Source organism: Microtus oregoni, unplaced genomic scaffold, assembly GCF_018167655.1.
Source record: "Microtus oregoni isolate MIOR12 unplaced genomic scaffold, Mior012 000046F_ref0000063, whole genome shotgun sequence".
NCBI classification, from domain to species: domain Eukaryota; kingdom Metazoa; phylum Chordata; class Mammalia; order Rodentia; family Cricetidae; genus Microtus; species Microtus oregoni.
Window position 1 is genome coordinate 2,439,061 of NW_024543220.1, and position 22,598 is coordinate 2,461,658.

At 40.3% G+C, this 22,598-nt stretch overlaps 1 protein-coding gene across 1 annotated transcript in view; it reads left to right on the top strand.

Moving 5' to 3' along the window:
* Positions 1-5,416: 5,416 nt before the first annotated feature.
* The window catches only part of Mgam (maltase-glucoamylase), a 142,818-nt gene continuing 125,636 nt past the window's right edge, over positions 5,417-22,598 (top strand). Inside the window, exons 1-7 of the mRNA XM_041634954.1 lie at positions 5,417-5,540; positions 6,417-6,422; positions 7,541-7,698; positions 19,400-19,517; positions 21,104-21,213; positions 21,726-21,877; positions 22,325-22,496. Of these exons, the coding sequence (XP_041490888.1) occupies positions 5,417-5,540; positions 6,417-6,422; positions 7,541-7,698; positions 19,400-19,517; positions 21,104-21,213; positions 21,726-21,877; positions 22,325-22,496 (840 nt within the window). The remainder of the gene's footprint in view (positions 5,541-6,416; positions 6,423-7,540; positions 7,699-19,399; positions 19,518-21,103; positions 21,214-21,725; positions 21,878-22,324; positions 22,497-22,598) is intronic.

Sequence of the window (22,598 nt, forward strand, 5' to 3'; positions counted from 1 at the left end):
TGAGGTTTGTTTCCTGTATCTGTAGTCTGACTTCTGGCCTAGCAGTCTTTATAATTTCTACAAAGCCTCTAAAGTTCTGTTATTCTTTCCCCAGTTCACAATGTTCACGATTTTTAGCTTTCTTTCTTCCTTCCTTCCTTCCTTCCTTCTTTCTTTTTTTCTTCCGGGACACAGTGGTAATGCACTTCTGAATTCATTCCCAACCAAAGGGAGTCCTCAGAAAGAAAACCTGATAGAACTTTGCTTGAGAATTTTATTGGTCAGAAGTTTCAAAGTTCTTCCAAACATTTAATTTCCAATCTTCCCAGCTTTGTTTCTTTGGTTCAGACACATTTTTCTTTGCTAGGCCGTTCTTACCAAGGGATGTGCCGTTATCTGTGTGGCAAAAGTACTCCCCTAGCTGCTCCTTGTCTTCTCTTCTTGAAGAGGGCTCTTCCTGCCATGGCTATTTATTTATTTATACAACACTTTCCCACTTATTTTACATACCAACCAGTTTCCCCTCTCTCTTCTCCTCCCGTCCCTCTTCCCATCTAATCCCGACCCCCTCCTCTCCTCTTCCATCTCCACTCAGAAAGGCACAAGCCTCTCACAGGCTTGCACAAAGCATGGCAAATTAAGTTGAGGCAGGACCTCCTTAGATTGAGGAGGGACAAGGTAATCCAGCATGGGGAACAGGTTACCAATTGTCATACAAATGAAGAGAACCTAGGTTGGTTCCATTCAGGCTCCCTGACCATTGGTCCAGTGTCCATGAGATCTCATGAGCTCAGGTCAGCTGTCTCTGGGTTTTTGCAATCATGACCCACCTGGCTCACACAGTCACTCCTCCTTCCTTTCCCCCCTCCTCTCAAGACTCTCTGAGCTCAGCTCAGGGCTTGTCTGTAGATCTCTGCCTCTGCTTCCATCAGTTACTGGATAGAGTATCTCTGATGGCAGTTAGGATCTTAGCGAACCCCTGACCATCGCTTCTGTTCTCTTTCCCAGATGAATAACCTCAGTCAGCTACCAGGGATTTCCAAGTGAAATCACCTCTTTCTGCAGAAGCCAAGTGCGTGTTCTTGGCTCATCAAATTAATATTCTGATTCATATGGACAAACATTGGGCAGTATTTTCCTTTTTGTATCTCTTTTTGCATTACCACTGTGTCCCAGAAGAAAAAAAGAAAAGAAAAAAGAAAGAAAAAAGAAAGGGAGGAAGAAAGGAAGGAAGGAAAGAAAGAAAGAAAGAAAGAAGAAGGAAAGCTAAAAATCACGAACATTGTTAAAACATTTTTAAAAGACCCCCTTTTCCGGCTGAAACTCCAAGAAGGCAAGGTTCTTCTTGTTCTCATCTTCATAATATCTTCTTCCATCCTCATGGTGTCTTCTCCCATTCTGGGAGTACAACCCAGCTCATCCTCTCGGCCACTCCTACATCTTTATTGTCCATTGGCATTCATTTCCTCTCCTCTGCCTTACTTTTATGGAGTCTTGCCTAATCTTAGTTTTCCTTGAATTACATTACTAATTGACTTAGTGTGTGTCACCTTCAAGGTCCCACTAATGCAGAAAATGAAAATAAAACCCATCAGGTAATACTAGAAAGATATTAAGACAGTATAAGCTTAAGAAAGTATTTTTTCTTATAGTATCTGGAAAATGCATATTATGGCTCTTTAGAACAGTTACTACATTTAAATATGTGAAGCAAAAAATAGATGTTTGCCAAGAATCAAGAAAACTCAAAAAACATCAATGATATTTTATTTAAAGGTCACATTTATTTGTCTGCATTTGGTTATTGTTAGGTAGCAAGTTACTCTAAACATTTCTGCTTAAAAGATAAAAAGTTATTACCTCTCTAGGTGAGAAATATGGTGGAGGGCTGGTCATTCATGAGGTTCAGGCTGAGACATGAACCTCGTATATTATTTGGGGTGGAGGGACCATTTTCAAGGTGATTCAAGGCAGGAAACCCCCATTTCATGTTAGCTGTCTGAAATCTCTGTAGGTCTACTTCAATGATTTATATGAAGAAACTGGCAGCCAGTTTCTTTAGTATAGATCCAAGCAACAGAGCAGGAGGAAGTTACAATTCCATTTGTAACCTGGCCTTGAAAGCCAGGCTTCTATCATATTCTGCTATAGTAAGTGCAACCCAGCTTCAAAGGGTCAGGCCAGAAGGATGTCATAGGATTCATGAGCTTAAAGCTCACTTTATCATGATGATTTTACATACGATCAAATTTTAGCTTGTTTCATGGATCAGTGCCCTCCTTCTGGACAGACATGTTGTTGTCATGATGGAATTGGATTGATGGGATAAATGAGCGCAACTGGAATTTCTGGTTTATGGGTCTAACCAAATCTTTGCCAAGATATCATGGAGATCATGGTGGGTACAGTTTGACTGGATGTGGAGATGTTCCTTCATAGCGTGTGACATTAGAGTTTAAACTAATAGAATAAAGAATAATCCTCCACATCACAACTGTAAGCGGTCACCAAAGAGAAAGAGCCCTGGTTACTTGGAATGTCACCCTAATACCCCCCTCCTACAGTGAACATATGATCTCCTTTTGCCTTATTAGCTAATTTAATTATAGTAAATATTACTATTCCTTTGTGGAATTCTACAGGAAAGTCAACTGCTATGGGATTTTTTTGTAAAGCTTTAGCTAATGTGAGGTATTGTACATAATAATTGGGATCACTAGAGTCAGGGTACGTCATTGTAGAAAAACACAAAGGTGGCCTGCCAGACAGAAGGGCTTTCAGCTCTGCCTCCTTTTCTATAGTAAGAGTCAACTATACTCATTGTGTTCTCTTACCAGTATATGAAAAGCAAATCCTCTTTTCATCTGATCTACAAATGTTTCTGATTGAGGAGAGGGTATATGAGAATACATTGATGGAGCTGAGAATGAAGAGACAGGAACTACATTTCAGGATTATTTCTCAAACTCTGAGGGAAAAGATAGGACATACTCTCTTGGAGTAAATAGTGCATAGTTTATAAGTCAGGCTGAAAAGGGGGGTGGTGAGGAAGGAGAGTGGCCTTGAGTGAGCAAGGCTGAAAAGGGGGTGGTGGTGAGGAAGGAGAGTGGCCTTGAGTGAGCAAGGCTGAAAAGGTGGGGGGGTGGTGAGGAAGGAGAGTGGCCTTGAGTGAGCAAGGCCACTGCTCACGGGTCTTCTTTACTGTGTGTATCTCGGATAACAGGGCCATAAAACACTTAGAAGATAAGAAGGATGGCACAGCAAGTTGAGGCCCAATGGTGGAGGTGGAGGAGGAGTGGATGGGGAAGGAGAAGGATGGAATAGGGAAGGGGATGGGAAGAGAGAAGGGAAACTGGTCGGCACGTAAAATAAATGAGCCGGGTCGTAGTAGCGTATGCCTTTAATCCCAACATTAGGAATGTAAAGCCAGGCGGATCTCTGTGAGTTCAAGGCCAGCTTAGTTTGCAAGAGCTAGTTCCAGGACAGGCTCTAAAACTACAGTGAAACCCTGTCTCAAAAGAATCAAAAAACAAAACAAAATAACAACAACAACAAAAAAAAAACCAACAAAAAGTAAAATAAATGAAAAAAGTTATTTAAATAAAATAAAAAAGAAGATAAGAAAGTCACATCGGAGCATGCTGCTAAGAACAGAGCTTCACAGTGTGCAGCAGAGCTGTCTGTCACCCAAACCCCTCACCACAACCCCTCCCTCAAAGATACTGTCTTTCATTACCATTGCATGTTAGGTCGCATCATGGGATTTCAGATGGATGTACATAGTCAAATCATACCTGGAACTAAATGTATAATTTCTGTACTTTCAAAATAACAATTCCTGGGGCCACAGATATAGCTCAGCAGTTAAGAGCAATTGTTATTCTTGCAAAGGACCTGGGTAAGATTCTTGGCATCCATATGGTAGCTCACAACCAATTTTCCAGGGGATCTGCAACCTTCTTCTGACTTTTACAGGTATCACACACACACACACACACACACACACACACACACACACACACACACACGGTGCACATATATGTGTGCAAGCAAAGCATTCATACATAGAAAATAAAATAAATCTAGAATAAATTAAGCTCACAAATCCTCAGGGACTCATCAGATGACCTCCTTAGAAAGTGACCACTACCCAAGTGATGCATGAAGCCCTATAATTCTAAATTCTCAGGTTAGAATTTCATCAGCTCCGTTCTTCCTAAATATTGCCCCCTTTAGAAGGAACAGAGGCTCCTGGTTGATATGTAATTACAGATCAGGGTAGGGGAAGGGTAAGAGGAACCAGGGATACCGCATTGTGCCAGAAAGGAAGAATACTATAAAAGATTCTTAAGAGTATATCAACTTGAAGAGGCTCCTTCTGGGTAAAGATGGGAAAACATGAGAATTGATGTTATCAATGGATTGTTAAGAGTTATATGTGTTTAAATCTACCAGTTTATGAAAATGATTAGAAGCATATTCAGTCTCCTTTGAAAGATGTCAGGAAAACAAGGTTTTGATGAGAAGAAAATAAAGGAATTAAACGTTGAACCCATTATCCCTTTGGGAAGTGCATGCTTCTGACGCAAGTTGTAGATAAAGTTATAGTTCTGACTCAAGAAATATTTCTTCTAGCAATTAACAGATTAAAGAATTGCAGTACCCTATTTTATCTTTCTTAATGGAACAATATATCTTGGAAATGCCAGTGGCTACTCGTACCACAAGACAGAAAATTAGATTTTATGTTTCCTGGTAAAGATGCCTTGCCATCTATGCTCCTTTGCTGCTAAAACCATAAACACTAAATCTGAGGAAATGTTGGATCCTATCAATTAGCTAGCATGAGGAGAATCCAATTAATGACACCCAAACTGTATTACCTGTCTACGTAACAGGCCCTTTTGGTTAGAGTGACTCAGATATAAACTAACGACAACATATACATTGGTTAGAGGGACTCAGATATAAACTAACGACAACATATACATCTCACTTTCATCTTTGGGAGACCCAACATTTATGAAAATTTATTTTAAAAATTATAAAAGTCATTTGAAGAATTTATTAAAGGTGAATTTCAACCTTGGTTAGGCATTTCTTATTTACAGTAAGGAGTCATTGTAAAAATACATGGGTGCCATAATTAGTGTTTTGCTGGTTGCTTTGTAAGGTTTCTTGTGTTTTGAAGATAAAATGTAATATTTTCAGGTTAAGATAGATGCAGTTTGAGATTTGCCTCATAGCGGTGTGGGATCAGGGCAGCAACTAAATAGGAATAACGCTAAAAGGAAGTTGTTCAGGAACTGGGTTTTGTTTTATTTTGTTTGAAAATTTAGGTGGTAGAAAGTTTTACATACATTTGAGTTTTGGGATTAAAAATTTCTAGTTATAATTAAACCCATTTTAAATTTAAAACTGTTCTCTCTCTTTTCAGATGGCAATCCGAAGGTTTAAAAAGTTCAGCAAGTTGGAGCTTGTACTCATTGTCCTGCTGCTCGTGTTGTTCATCGTTGCTGTGGTTCTAATTGTGCTCCTAGCCAATTCTACTCCATCAAATGGTAACGAGTGACTCTGAGTCTCTCCCAAATCAGAGCAAACTCACCGCCTATGCTAGCGAAGTCAAGCCTTTCTATTGCTTCATGTAGGTATGAATGCAGATGTGAATGTCTGCGGATTGTAGGTATCTTACTGACTATCTATAAACCACGGCAGGCCAATAGATAGTAGGTTTAAATTCTGGAACTTTCATTTCCACATTTCATTAGTACACTGGATCTAGCTCCACAGTTGGCTTAGAAATGTATTTTCTGAATGTTATAAAATATAGTTCTGTTAATAATGATAATGAACAACGTGCTGTGTAAAAGGAAATATGTGTATATATTTACTATATATCAATTCAACTATTTAAAGCCCCAATTTGATTCTTACAAACCTACTCACGTTCTTTTTATCGAAAGATTTTTGAGATGATATATCTCAAAAGATGGGCCAGGGTGTGCTGAATGATCCAGGCTTCCCTGTCTGCCTCACACAGGAATCACTTCCTGTGGGACCAGGCTGTCAAGAGCCAGCCTGTGACTACTGTCAAACCACTTTTTGTCCATTCTACTCAACACCCAGCTACATCAATTTTTGCTTTTTACAGAAAATAAGATAAGAATCTCAAAGCTCATTAAGTATTATAGTTTCGCGATTCTGAAGAGGGAGCTAAAGCCTCATGCAGAAGTGAGACCAACCACAATTTGTTTAATGCATCGTTTTCGAACTGGAAACCCCTGTGCAAAGAAAAACAACTAGCAGCAACATTTTCTTGTTGCAATGTCATTGTTTATTAAGATAGTACTGTAAATAAAACTTCTTCCCTATTTCAGTGTGGAATAGCAATGCCCTTTCTGTTTTACTGATCTTTATATTAGAAATCAGTTTTCTAGCCCTGGGTTAGTTTCTAGGCTTGCCTTTTGTCACTTGGCATGTATACTTACAAAAGAATGCCACCGTCTGGAAGTGTTCTAAGGGACTGTTGCCCAAGAAAACAGAATTGAAATTTCTGTGCTAAATCCGGACTAGCTGAACATAGCGGACAATGAGGAATACTGAGAACTCAAGAACCAAGGCAGAGGGTTTTTGATCCTACTGCACGTACTGGCTTTGTGGGAGCCTAGGCAGTTTGGATGCTCACCTTACTAGTCCTGGATGGAGGTGGGTGGTCCTTGGACTTCCCACAGGTCAGGGAACCCTGATTGCTCTTCAAGCAGATGAGGGAGGGGGACTTGATCGGGGGAGGGGGAGGGAAATGGGAGGCGGTGGCGGGGAGGAGGCAGAAATCCTTAATAAATAAATAAATTAAAAAAAAGACGGCATGTTTACTGGGTTTTCTCTGTGTATAGCTCCCGCAGAGGTCCGCAGACTCTTCTAAAGGGGCAGAGATTAAGTATTAGATTGTCAGAGCCAGTGAGATGATGGTTTAGTAGTAAAAAGCACTTTCACCAAGCCTGATTATTTGAGGTCAATCTCTAAAAGTCATGTGATGGAAAGATAAGACTGAGTCATTCAGGCTGTCCTTTGACCTTCAGTCAGTCTTTAGATTGACTGGCTTAGATGGTTTCTATGATCAAGTATACCATTGCCATGGCAACATAGAGTAGTTACCAATAAATGAGTGTATTCGTGTTCCAGCAATACTTCATTTATAGAGACAGGTTTTGACCTGATTTGACTGTCAGGATATGATTTACTGACATAGCCTAAAGCCAAGTTGGTGTTCAGTTTTGCAAGCTTCTAATGATGGGGTAATTTGTCTTGTATGTTCCATAATTCAGGGAACCTCAACCAAAGAAGGAGATGATGTTGGTATACACAGAGGTAAATACAGTTAGCAAGAACAAAACAAGGTGCTATGAAGTAAGAATGCAGAATTTTAAACACATGGAACTAGAGAGCAGTCAGGAGAGGAATCAACAGCGTTGGAAGTGCAGAGAATCCTGGTCCTCCTGAATGCCTGGTCATATATAATTCCAATTATTTTGTGTCTGCTTTTGTGATATGACTCTCCTAGATTCTGACACAACTAGCACTCCAGAGCCTACAACCACAAGAACCACTCTCAGCCCTCCCACCACTCTCAGCCCTCCCACCACTCTCAGTCCTCCCAACTGCCCAGTGCTAAGTGAAGAGGAACGGATAAGCTGTATTCCTGACAAGACCCCTGACAAGGTGAGTGCTGTGCATCTTGTTTTCAGTTAATCATTCCTACAAGGTGCAGCTTCGTCTCTTCTTCATATTTCTTCTCTTTGTTGGCCTCCTTCTTTTTCCCCTCCTCCTCTTCTTCCTCTTCTTTTTTTTCTTCTCCATTTCACAGAAAGTTGTGTGTGTGTGTGTGTGTGTGTGTGTGTGTGTGTGTCAGCATTAGTAGCTCACATAACTTAAACTACATCCATGTTTGTATGGTCATGTAGCATCAAGGGAAGAAGAACTAGAATAAAGCCTCGGTTGCCAGGTTCAGCAAGTTTTCTCAGAGAAAGAAATGGCCATGATTTTAGTGTAAGTGTGTTCCTTGTAAGGTTTTAGACTTAGTGAAAGTGTGTTTGTCTTTTTTCACAAGGCTACACTTGATGGCCGTCCTCAGCTTTGACCACCTCTCTTCTTGCTGGCTTTATGTCATACCAAAAGGTTATCTGGGGTCTACAAAAAAATTATGCATGTGCAGAAAGCATGACTTGACATAAGGACAAAGTTTCAAGAGTGAACTTTAGAAGGAAGAAGGTAATCAATACCAGAGTAAAGGGCTTGCAGGGGCGTGGCACTTTAGTACAGCATTTCTAGGTCCCCAGCTTATGCAAATCGGAGAGAGTATTATGATAACAAAGCCATTATTGCAAGAGATATGTCATTTACATTCCGAGAATCAAATTATATCTAAATGAAAGCATAGTGCAGCCTCCCGAGCGAAGTCCACCCAAGTGAAACAATAGATTGGTATCAGTGGATGTTGGTGGCATGTGTTTCTTGGACACGTGTGACAGTCACTCTGTTCTCACAGTGCTGGAGCAGTCTGTGATGTTCTAGAAAGTCACTGCCTCCACTCCTGGGCCCTCGTGGATTGCTATTAATGAGAGGATGGGATGTAATTGCAGTGGGTGTGTCAATGGAGGGTGAGGAAATCACAACGGTCCTTTTGTTTATCTCATAAAGTAAGCAAAAATAAATAACTAAAACCATAAATGTACCCGAGAAATAAAATGTGAACCAGAAATCACGTGATGTTTTATGGACCAACTTTTGATAGCCATCTATTCTACCTTTCCAGGAGTGCTTTATTGTTGCATAGACTTTGTAAACAGGAATATGGCTGGGGTCTCTTGGTGGAAGGCAAGGAGAACAATGTTGTAAGAAAGTAAATATGAGGAAAAGAGGAGATCTTGGAGGGCAGAGCAGGACTCAGAAGTTATAGCTAGCAACAGCCATTGGGGCTGAGGAAAGGTAGGTAATAGTGATGAAAAAGGAAGAAGAGAATGAGAGACTCTGAGAAAGGAGAACACAGAAGGGAGAATGAAGAAAAGCATCTTAGGTATGGGCCTGAAACTAAAGAGAAGTAAGGAAGGGTTTGATGGACAGAGAGAAAGAACGAGACCTGTAGCAGGCACTTAAACTCCTGTGTTGTCCCCGTGGAACTGAAGATGATTTCAAGGTGGAAGCAGTGATTAAAGCTGCGCTGGTGGGGCTGGGGGCCTAGAATATTGAACTGAACCATTCTGCACAGCCCAGAGAAAGCAAGAGTGTCCAGGGAAGACTGCCAAGACGTCAGCGTAAGTCGGAGCTTGATGACTGAGTCCTGTCTGTCCGTATGCACTTTGTTGTGGAATGGACAGCTGTGGTCTAGATGTGTTTTGCCAAAGCAACGTATTTTTTTTTCTTTTTGCACTGGGCTTGAAGAAAATTGACTTAAATCAAATAATTTGTTAGTTTCCTATTATTCTAGGACATGAGTGTACCACGTAGCTCCCAGAAGCAGATCATTTTTTCCACTGTGTTACCCTTACCGTATTTCATCAAGCTGCAGGATATCGTTGAATTTCAAATGTCGTCAGTGCCACAGGAATGTTTCATCCTGCTGTTTTAATACTTTATTATAATTCTCTCCAATCAAGGTGCTGTTTAGAAAGTGACCGCTAGATTTTCCAACATGATGCAGCCATCTGACTAGCCTTGTGGTCTTTATGTTCATCTGTTGCCTTGTGTCTCCTTGGCACAGCTGGAGGGAAATACTGCCACATTCAGTGATCTGTTTTCTCACAGAAGTTGTTTCTGAGCTTAGGTGGTACAGTTGCTTTGTGACCTGTGTGCTGACTATTGATCTAGTGGTCTATGTTATTGCTGAGGGTCTGAACGTACGGATGATAGATGTGTTAAAGGGTTGCATGGAGGTGGATAGGAAACAGTGATGAACTCCGACGACACACTGAGAGGAAGGTTCCCTTGCTGAGGCCATTGCGGTTTAATTTTATCCCTCTCATTTCCTCTGTCTTAGGACAAGAAAATTAACATTATAAATGTCTCTGAAGATGATTTCTGGTTGTAAATACAATTGTTCCCTGCTCTTTTTAAAAGTGTGCTTCTAAGATTTATTTTATGTGTATAGTGTTTTGCTGTATCTGTGTGTGTGTGTGTGTTATGTACATGCCTGATGATGCCCTGGGAAGTCAGAAGTCAGCCTTGGAGTCCCCGGGAGTAGAGTTGAAGATGGTTGTTAGCCTGCTATGTGGGTGCTGGGGACTGAACAGCTGGGTCCTCTGCAAAAGCACTGGTGCTTTATCTACTCAGCCATCTCCCCAGCTCCTGTTACTTACTATTTATTTATTTAATCTTATAATTATTGTTATTTATTATTATTTATTATTTTGGGTTTTTTTGGAGACAGGGTTTCTCTGTGTAGGCAGCCTGTCTGTGTAGACCAGACAGAGATTCACGTGCTTTTGCCTACCAAGTGCTGGGATTAAAGGCGTGTGCCATCAGTCCAAGCCTTATTTCTTGCTCTTAACAGGGTGGGGGTGGGGTGGGGTGGTGGATATCTGTGTCTAGGACTGGGGACAACTCTGAGTTATTTTAGGAGAATTTTAAAAATTTGTTTCGTTTTTTAATTTCTTATTGATTTTGTTACATGTGCATACATGTATATAATATAGTAATATATACCTATTTAAAATTTTATTTTGAAGAGACTAGACTCTTAGAATCTTTTACAAAGAGTCATTTATTTTTTGAGAATTTCATAATATATTCCTTTCCTTTAACTCCTTTCTTTGGTTAGGATATATTTTTATTAAAAAATAATGTTTGAAAATACAATATATTCTAATTATAGTTTCTCTTCTCCCAACTCCTCCCAGAATCTCCATACTATCCCACCAAGCCAAATCCACAACATTTCTTTCTCTCTCTTACTAAGCATCTAAATGGCAATAAAATAAAAGTAGAAAAAATAAGAAGAAACAAACCAGAATAGGGTAAAACAAACAAACAAACACACTCAGGAAAAAGAAAGAGTGAAGAAAAAAAGCTTAAGAAACACATGTAGATACAGAGACACACACATTCACATATATAGAAATCCCATAAAAGCTAGAATCATACAAAACTAGAATCATGATATTTATGTAAGGGGAAAAAGTCCCCCTGAAAGCATTTTGAAACAAAGAACCTCTAAAACGCCATAGAGTTCTTTTTATGTTGGTGTCTTCTGCTGGAAATGGGGTCTGCCCTGAAGAGTAGTTTGCATACCCAGTGCGACTCCATTGGAGAAAATGAATTCTTCATTTGTGAGTGATTATCAATTGGAAAGAGCTTCTGGGTTAAGGATGGGGGCATGTGTCCACTTCCCTTCTCAGCAGTGAGGACCCAATCAGGTCCAGGTTTGTGCAAGCCCTGTGCATGCTGCCACAGTCTCTGTGAGTTCACATATGCATTGGTCTTGCTGTGTTTTGAAGGCCTGTTTTCGTGGTGTTGTGCACCCTATGGCTCTTACACTCTTTCTGCTTTCTCTTCCTCAGGGTTCCCTGAGCCCCGAGGGAAGGGAACTGATGGACACATTCCCTGAGAACTGAGTGTTCCAAGCTCTCTCATTTTCTGAACCTTGTCCAGCTGGTTCTCTGAGCTTACTTTCATCTATTGAAGGAGGAAGCTTTTCTGGTGATGGCTGAGCATGACCCTGGTCTATGAGATTAGCAGAACGTCAAGATGAGTCATTTTATGGCTGCCTTCCTTTAACATCGTATTTCCGGTCCCAGCACCACGGCTAGACTTCCATTCCTCCAGGGACCTCCTTGAATCTCCTCTGAATTATTTCTTCTCTCCTCTGCTCACTCATGCATTAAAGCTGCACATACCCAACACTGCTACTTTTATCAGTATCAGGTCAAGTTCAAATAATTTGTCCTATTATTGCAGACCGTTTAACCTTCTTATACCTTAGTAATCCATGTGCAGGTTTAAGAAGGAGATCTTGACATGGATTTCAAGGCCATCATTTATAAAACAGAACATCTTTCTCCCCCTCTTGTGAGCCTTTTATCCCCAGTTCCAGATTTTATTTATGGCAGAGAACAGAAATATTTAGCTCAAGTCCAGATATTTAGCTTAGGAAAAGGATATTAAATAATAAATTTAAACACTTTAATTTTTTAGGGTTAGAGATTTTGTGATCACATGGGAGAACAAATTTACATGCTTAACATAAGCTGCATACTCTAAATCACTATTATAGATGATTAATCTGAAAGCAATTGACATGAATTTTCCATAAACAGTGGTGATAATCTTATGATATTAGAAAGTCTAACTTTCAATATTCAGAAATGTTTTTATATTTTATAGAATATACACTAGTACTGTCCAGCCAGAGTTCCTCAAAGCAGCAGCAGACTAAGAACCCAGACAAGGGCGCTACTTCTCCAATGCACATCCCATATCTGAACATGACCCAACCTCAAGTCTCTTTCTGGGACCTTGTAGCTCATGGCTCTTCCTTGAACCAACTAATGGCTATGCGCTGATGTTGTGCACACCCAGAGTAATTTTTAGGTGGAGGCTCATTATTCTATCAGCAAAACATACTGTCTTTGTTGATAAGTCATAAAACTTGATCATGTAAATACACTGATAAGAAACTGGAACGTGGAAAAAGATGTCACGCTTCTTTGCCTGCTATTTCAAATCCTTATCAGTTAGTGAGACAGTGTGTTCAGATAAACATAGTCACTAAGCAGTGATCATTAAACACCATTAACCTCTGGGATTATGAACAGCTTTTAAGATGTATTCTCTTACCTTTGAAAATTTCATACATCTATAGTTTTCATATTTATTCCTCGCTCCAACTCTTTTTGGATCTCCCATATCTCCCTACCAAATTCATACCCTACCTCTCCCTCCCCCTATTGCTTAAAAACTTTAAAATTATGATTTCAAAGGTCATGTTCTCTGAAAATACCTTATAATCTGATTTGGAGACTTGAAAGTCTGAATCGTGGACTAGAAGAGAAGGTGTATTTCTTTAAAATTTGCTTATCAGGCACTGGAAAGATGGCTCAGAGGTTAAGAGCACTGGTTGATCTTTCAGAGATCCTGAGTTCAATTCCCATCAACCACGTGGGTGCCTCAGAACCATCTATAATGAGACCTCGAAACTTCTTCTGGCCTGCAGGCATACATATAGGCATAATGCTGTATACACAACAAATAAATAAATATTAAAAATACCTGCTATCAGATCTTCCATAACATGGAATAGAGTGGCCATGTTAACCTTTAATATCTTACTCAAGATGCACATATATTAAAATAGTCTATAGTTAACATATTTCCATCATTCAAGATTAATTTTATTTATTTCATTGGACGTTTGTTTACTTATTTTATGTGTGTAAGTGTCTGTGTGTTCATGTGCTTCTGTGTACATGTGGAGGCAGCTTCTAAGAATTGGTTCTCTCCTTCTAACATGTGGGGCCTAAGGATTGAACTCAGGTTGTCAGACTTGACAGAAAGCGCTTTTACCTGTTGAGCCATCCCTCTGGCCCAGGATTGAATTTGTTTGTTTATTTTTACTTTTTTGCAAGGTTGCTGGGCATGCAAATGACCAGTGACTGTTTTGGGGAGTACAGATTAATTTGGATTCCTTTATTATTGAGTACTTTAACTTCTAAAATTCCCGCTTTGGCTAGAAAACGGGACACTTCTGCTCTTTATGGAGATTTACTCATTCCATGGCTTTGCTCACAACATCAGATTGTCCTAGCTCTAGAAATATTTAGTGTCTTCAATGTGAAGCCCATAACGGTAGCGCACTGACCTGAGGTTACCTTGGGCTACTATTCCCCTTAGCTCAATGACATAGCTATTCAGTGAAGCGCTGGATTACTGTGAACCCTCTGACTAACACAGATTCTGGGTTTGACTGAATATCACTGTCTTCATAAATTTTGTGTTGCTGTAACAGAATACTCAAGACTGAGTAAATTATGATAAACAGAAATTTACTTCTCATAGTTCCAGATGCTGGGAAGTTCATAGTCACACTGATGCAAGTCCCTTTGCTGCATCCTCACAGGGAGAGAACAGAAAAGGCATTGAATCCCATTCATGAGATAGAGACATCCATTTTTGATCACTGCTGTTAAGGGGTTCCACATCTTAACATCATCTCATTGGCAGCCCTCAAACTCTGGGGTGGTTGCTTTTTAACATAAAAGACTCACTAACATTGTTTTGCACCCTGCTTTCTTAGACCACGGCCTCTCTGTTTAGGTAATCTTGTGTGTGGTGCATATGTATGGATGCCAGGAGAGGATGTCAGACTCTGTTCTACCAACCTCACTTTATTCCCTGGAGACAGGTTCTCTCATTGAACCTGAAACCAGGTCTGTAACCAACACAGCCCAGTCCTGTTATCTGTCTCCAGAGCACTGGAGTCATTGGTGCATGTGGCTATGCCTGGATTATTTTGTGATACAAAATTACAGTGATCATATTGCCATTCATGATTTTATGGAGTAGAGACCCATGCAGGGTTTGACTTGATCTCTTCTATTCTGAGTGCTGCTGGCTATGGTAACTTACTGGCTTATCCTGGTGACTGATCTGTGCTGGTGAAGAGATTCAAGATGGGTTCACCCATGTATCTGGCACCTTGACCAAAACAGCTGTGAGGATGTTTCTGCTTGAGTACATTTCCCCCTTCATGAGGGCGCAGAGACTCTTAGAGGTCTCTTCATCGGGTAGGGAAATTGAATTTCTATTATGAAAACTCAGGGCTGCAAGAGATGGGGGACAAACCTGCCTGTCTTCTTACTAGCCAGGCTCAGGAACAGCATCGTGTGGTCACAGGCCAGTCAGACTCAATGGGAAGAGCAACCTCCACCTCTTTCTGTCAATACTGACATTATGTTCTAGTTTTACTTTTTCTTTCCAGTCAACTTGTTAAATGAAATACTTCTTTATTTCTCCTCTTCTATCACTCTTTTCTCTTTTTATTAACTTTTTATTATTTTTATTGTGCTATACATTTTCTCCACTCCCCTCTCTTCCTCTCCTCTTCCCTTCTACCCTCTCCCATGACCCCCAATTTACCTAGGAGATCTTGTCTTTTTCTACTTCTCAGGTAGATTAGATCCACGTATGTCTCTGTTAGGGTCATCTTTGTTGTCTAGGTTCTCTGGGGTTGTGGATTGTAGCCTATTTTTTCTTTGCTTTATATCTAAAAGCCGCTTATGAGTGAGTACATATTATATTTGTCTTTCTGGATCTGGGTTACCTCACTCAATATGTTTTTTTTTTTCTTGAGATCCTTCCATTTGTCAGCAAATTTCAAGATGTCATTACTTTTTACCACTGAGTAGTACTCTATTGTGTAAATGTACCACATTTCATTATCCATTTTTAGGTTGAGGGACATCTAGGTTATTTCCAGGTTCTGACTTCTTTCAGGGACATCTAGGTTGTTTCCAGGTTCTGAATTCTATCACTCTTAAATGTCAAGACAGGTAAGAGCTGGGCAGAGTAGATATTGATTTTATTTTAAAACGGGAGTTTCAGGATTTGGTTTCTCTGCATCTGTGCATTCAGTCATCTGTGAGTTGGTGATAAAGCCTAATTACACTTACCCAGGACCCCATGGATGAACAGCCTACAGATGCTGAATGCCTTGTATAAATTAGCGGGCCATTTATAGAGCACCTCCATGTGTCCATGTATACTGCTATACTTACACTTCTAGCCATTTTGAGATAATTTGAGATGTCTATTCTAATTTAAGTGTAGGTAAAGAACTGTTACGCTCTGTGGCTTAAGGGATAATGATAAGGAAAAAAAAAGAAACTGTTTTCAATACAGATGCCCTTGTTTAAAATACTCTGATCCAAGTTTGGTCAAATTCTTTGATGTAAAAACTTGTGAATACTTGGGAGTGAATATATGTCTCTTGTGTTAAAAAGTAAAACGGCTTTACATTTTTTTCTACATTTCCTCCTAGTTACTCAGGAGTGTGCCTTGAAAATTATCCATTATGTGCTGTCTCTCAGTTTCATTCAGGGATTTGAAGTATTTTTCCCCACATATTTTGATTCTTCTTTCTTGGCTATGTGTCATATCTGGCCTTTGATTTGTTCTGTGTGGACTGCAGGCTTCGTATCAGCGGGGAGACTGTACCTCCAGTACTGAGTTTGGGGAGCCTTGTCTGATATGAATACTGTCTTTTACACACCATTCTTTTCACTTGCTTGTCTTCAGGGACTGTGTGAGCTTAAATTTTAGCTGTGTCTGCTATAGGGAGTTTCTACTTATTTGTTTCTCTAACTATAATTACATTTCTTTTCCTGTTTAGCACATTAATTGCACAAAGCCCAGGGCTTCATAGCGGCATTTTCCTGGGTATATAGTCTCAGTCTTCTTCCTCTTGTGTCCTCCCCACTTCACATCTTAAAGAGTTTCCTTTCATTTCATGTCCGTTTCCCCATTAATTCCACATAGAAGAGAAAATGTTCAACACATTTGCAAGTCTTGTGCCTTTGTTTACAGCATGTATTTATTGTTGAGGCAGTGTCTGATGCATCCAGCATGGCGTGGCTTTGAATTCTCTGTAGCTGAGGATGGCCTTGGTTTTCTGATTTTTCTAGTTCATCACCCTAGTGCTGGGATTATAAGCATAGGTGACAGTGCCTGGAACAGGGTGCCAGGGACTGAAGCGAGGGCTGTGGGCATGCTGAGCCATAGCACCAGCCCCCATCACGATGTCTCTAAGTAGTCAAGCCACATCATAGCTGGCAGGACTGCTTTTCCTAAGGATTTCTTCTTCCTGATTGTGTCTCGCTCTCTGGCTCCTTCTTTCCCTTACTGGGACCGAAGGTTCCTACCTAACCTGGTTTCCCCTCCCTGCCGTATTAGTAGTTACACATTCTATACTGTTTGGGCAGTGTCTGTTAAACTTTAATCCTCATGTTGAACTTGGTGTTTTGTGCCTGAAGTCTGCTTTCTTTCCGTGTGCCTTTGTCCTTCCATGTCTCTGTTCTGGCGTGATAGCGTTCCCTTGCAGTCGTTCCTAGGTGTCCCATGCCTTCCCTGTGAACCTTGCCTTCTCTCTCCTCTCACTTCTTACTACTGCTCAGCTCCACCGCAGCGGTAGCCAGTATTTCTGAGTTGACCAACAGAGACCGATTATGCTCTCACTACTTTTGCCTCTCTGATCTTTGTTCTTTACAGTTCAGTGAAAAAAAAAATTATTAAACTCTGGTTACACATAAAAGCCACCCCACTTAAAGTTCTTCCCAGCACCTTTTCCTTTTTTCTCTGCAACCGGAGGCATTAGCTGAGTGAGTTTTGAACAACGTCACAACCGTGGATTAAAGTTTAGATCACAGTAAAATGGTCCCACAGGAAGATTAACCCCATAGACACCATTTTATTTTCATGTTCAAAACAGATTGGGCATGCTACCTTAGAAATCCAAGACCTGGGTGCTCTGAAATCTAAAAGGTGTTGAGTACTGATGTGATGCTGCATGGAAAACTTCCTACAATGAAACATTGTTTCATGGGGAAAATTATTTAAGCCTATTTTACAAACCCTGGAGTTGTAGTTGGGTGGTAGAGTGCTCGCCTAGTATGCAGGAAGTTCTAGGTTTAACGCCAGTATTGTAAAAAAAATGGGGTGGGGGAGGAGATCCAAAAAGTATTTCATCTTCAGGTTATGTATTACATATAAAAACAGGTGAACTCTGTGTTTAGAGGGTTCTATTCTAAAAAAATTTTATCATATAAATATATGAAAAAATCTAAAAAGAATCAAAATTCAAACCGTTTCTTATTCTTGTTCTAAGTATTTTGAATAACAGATATTTATATTGGCCAGCATTATAAAAATTAGCATTCATCTAAACGCATTTGTTCATACATCTCGTCATTTTTTCCCTTGCCACCCGCCAGACATTGACATATTTTCATTATCCCATGTCTCGCGGTACTCAGAACACAGGAAGAAAGGAACAGACAGTTTGTGGTTTTGATTTCTCAATTGTTACGAAGTCCTTAGCAGGGCTTCACATCTGTAGCCCTTCATGCTATGGACTTTGAGTTCCATATCTGTAAGGCGGGATGACAGGATATATTACTCATCTATTGCTATGCAACAAATTAGCCCAAAGATAATGGCTTACAGGAACAAGTCTGCTTTCTCTTGCTTTCTCTACTGAAAGTCTGGTTGACTTTGGTTTGATTGGGTAACCGCACCTTTGTGATTCTCAGAACCCACCCTTATGGAGTCTTCTGAGAGCACATTGATGCTTTTAGCGTACCCATGTGGGTTATTTTCATGACTCTGCTCTGTGGAGTTGGACTGAGAACCCTGCCTCAAGTTCCTCACTATGTGGCCCCTTCCATGATATAACAGCTTGCTTTTTCCATAGTAGGTGCTCCAGTAGAGAAAGCGAAAGAGAATGAGGGAGACAAAGGCTACCTTCTGCCTGTGGTCTAATCTTGCGAGTGCCACCCCACTGTTTCCTACTAGCTGGGAGACACTAGCCCCAAGCCCACTCATACAAGGGAAGATTTCTCTGCACTGTTTAATGTTTATTCTGAATGCTTCTCTAAAATTAGATTCAGACATCAATTGTGATATAGGCAGGCATCTTACTTAAGGCAAAATTATACCCTATTTGGTTTGTCAAGGAAAGATTACTTTCTGCCTTTGGGGGAGTTGAGATTTTATATACATACATACATACACACACACATAGTCACATGTGTGTAACATATATACAGTTGTGTAATGTATAGACTTAACAGAATTCTTCCTCAAGCCTTTAAAAAGTAGTATGGTCTTTCCACCTAGTCCTTCTGAATGTTCCAAGGAGGTAGACCTGGGGACACCCTTAGACACGATCTGTCCTGTCTTTATACCTTGCATTCTGCTTCTGCATTTGCTGTTCTGAGTATCTTTAGTTTATACACAGAGATCCCAAAGAAATGCTGACACACCACACTGTACACAAATAAATAAACAACAAATAAAGTCAAATCAAGACTGGTTTGAGTTGAAAGTATCTGAAGAGAGTCTGTTTCTGTCATTTTCTAATTCATAGATAATATGCATGAGGCTCCATTTATAATTTTTGAATGCTGGTAATATACATATATTATGGTTTAGAATTTTAAGGGATATATATCAGCTTTGGTGTGTGAGACATACATTATGTTTCCTACTCCACTTCTTAAGAAGAGTGCTGACAAGGAGAACTGGAGAAGTTCTGCCTCTTGGTGTCAAGTCTCATTTTTACAAGTGAATTGCCGATATCACAATCTCAAATGCACTAATATGTATTTCCTCAAATGCAATGAACTAAATGGAGTTAATAGTCTAACCTCTGTTTCAGGACACATGTGACCAGCGTGGCTGCTGCTGGGATCTTCAGGGAGCTGCTAATGTACGTTGCTACTATTCCAAGGATCATGGCTACCAAGTGGAGAGTGATCCTGTGCTTACAAGTACAGGTAGGCTGAAGGTGGAGCCCCAGACTTGGAGGCTAGGCTCCATCCTAGACGATGCCTGCAGTAGCACAGAGTATGGACTGTCCTGTTGTCACGCTATATATGTGACAGAAATGGGCATAGCTCTTATCAGTGGTTAGATCCTATTTTGTCATCAAGCAGTAATTCCTCTGCCTCAGAAATACACAGACAGTGTTCTGTTTCTGGCTTCATTTTTTATATATAAATATTTATGTATTTTCTTTCTTTTTGTGTAAAAAATTTTATTTTATTTTTCTTTATTCTTCTCTCATACAATACATCCCCTCTCTCCTTTCCTCCCAGTCTCTCTTCACTCCCTTCTCCCCTAGATCACTGATCTTCTGTTTCCCTTCAGAAGAGAACAGACCTTCCAGTGAAATCAACCAAACTTGGCATACTAAGTAACAATAAGACTAGATGTGAATCCTTATACCAAGGCGGGACAAGGCAACCAGCAGGAGGGAAAGGGTTCCAAGAACAGGCAAAAGAGTCAGGGAAACTCTTACTCCCACTGCTAGGAGTTCAATGAAAATCCCACGCTAAACAACCACACTGCACATGCAAAGATCTGTCTTCACTTTCGTGCACTTCATGACTTTGTCACGAATTCAGCAATTTGTTCCAGAAATCTGAAGTCAGTGCTTTGCTATCATCTCCTAACAGCTTCATCTGTTAGGATAACAGATGCTAATGTATAAAATACCATTTCTGTATCAACAGGTGGGTTTATAGCTTCAAGTTCTGGGATGCTGCCTTCCACTAGTTAGAGGTAGAAACAGTGCAAGTTATCTGAAAGTTTAATGATAAAATTAAATGTCTGTGAAACTCAGAAACAAATTAAATTTAAACAAATTAAATAATTATTATGTTTATTTTGGTTACCAAGTTCATTATTTTTAAGGTGTGGAATAAGAAAATAATAATCTCCAAGATTTCTTTCAACCCTATTCTAGTGAAATTTTTATGAAATAGAAGCTGTTGCAGTTTTATAAACATGCTTCAGAAGTCACCTAGTTAATGTCAACCTTCGTGGGCTAATATGCTTCCAACCCCCAAACAAAAGAGCATCGTGATGAGCATTTTGGGGTGAGGATGACAGTGGGCACCACTGTGGTAAGGCTCCTAGTGTAAAGAAAGGGTGGGACTCTTCAAGGCCTTAACTCTCTGTCCAAGTTCTGTTTAACCGAGGAGATGACGTTAGTGTACAAGATGCTCTGTAATGTACTGAGTACATAACTGAGAAGGAATAGCAACTGAGAACATAAAGCTGTGTGATCCACATGGGATGAGTCCTGATCATGTAGCATGAGTTAGCAGTTTGGGGTTGTGTTTTCACTCAGATCTTATAGAAGAGGGTTGTGTAGTTTTGGATACAATACTAACAGTATTACCTTCAGGGTACAGTCCACGATGAGATGTGTGTACGAGGGGATATGTATCTATATCTTCCCTTCTTTGGAAGATAAAGGTTTTTATTTGCCCCTTTGACTTGAATTTTAATTTTATGTGGCCACTATTTGCAAATGTACAGCACCATCTCTGAAAACCCTTTCTCCTCTACATGATAGGATTCACAGCCCAGTTGAAAAACTTGCCTTCTCCATCGCTGTTTGGAAACAACATCGAAAACATCCTGCTCACAGCGGAGTACCAGACGCCAAACCGCTTCCACTTTAAGGTTGTAGTTTGTTTTTTAAAAATCCTTTAAAGGGACTCTTATACCTCACAACTGCAGTTCCTGCAACGAAGAATATTTTGCTAAAGGAAGTGTCACTCCCTGGTGTAGTCATGTGGCCTTTGTTTGTCAAGGCCTTTGATAGCCTTCTTGCTATGTGGTGACTTCCTCAATACATACAGTTTGCCAATGAATTTCCAGTTTCCACTCATTTGTTTTAGATACTGTGAGAATTGTAAAAGGGATCAAAATATTACCACTGCTTTGCATTTTCTAGAGACAGTCTTCAGAATCACAGTGTATCTCTACTTAAAGACTAACATATGCCCAACAGACATACATATAAAGCTGGCAATATAACAAGCACATTCCTTTAGACGTAATGCTAGATTGATGAGTGTCTAATTTCCAGGACCATCTACATAGGAAGCACTGGTTTTGAAAAGGCTGCTGACAGTTTTGAAAGACAGATAAGTTCTCATTTGGAGTTTGTTTCTATTCATCTCTCTGCGCAGCTGACTGACTCAACCAAGGGCAGGTATGAGGTGCCCCATGAGCACGTGCGGTCCTTCACCGGAACTGCTGCTTCTTCCTTGAACTACCAAGTGGAGGTCTCGAAACAGCCATTTAGCATCAAAGTCACCAGGAAAAGCAACAACCGCGTGCTGTGAGTTTTGGAAAATTATCCTGCGGGCGGGAGTAGGTCGGTAATGATAAGGGGAAGTGTGTAAGCTTCTGACCTTACTGTGATCCAAACGTGTGTGTGAGAGTGGTGTGAAGTCTTCCTCCTCTTTACTCCCTTCTGTCTGAACACTATTATTTTCCCTTTCTCCCATCTGTCTAATCACATGAGCACCACTCAAGACTTATTAAATGTCTATAACAGATTTAAGTTCAGTGCTCTGATCTTGTGGTAAGGTGTGTAAGGAATAGACGTAAGGTACGTACCACAATGCTACCTGGCCTAGTGATGTTTTATCTCTTGGTGTCTATGGGAAAATGTCAGAGGAAGATGTGCAGAGGAACTATGGAGTCAGTGAGCTGGGAAGAGCCCTTGTCCAAGCCTTGTGTCCTTCTCTCCTTCTCACTCATTTCTGTGCTTTCCTGTGTCTAGGTTTGACTCAAGTATTGGGCCCCTCGTGTTTTCTGACCAGTTCCTGCAGTTCTCTGCCCGCCTGCCAAGCGCTAATGTATATGGTCTGGGTGAACAAGTACACCAGCAGTACCAGCATGACATGAATTGGAAGACCTGGGCCTTGTTTGCCAGGGACACATTTCCCAATGCGGTAAGCTTTCTGGTCCCTTTTCTCTTAATATCACAACCTTCATCTTGAGGTTCACATGACATTGCAGTTTAAAGCGAGACTCAGAAGTGACACTGCTTGGTT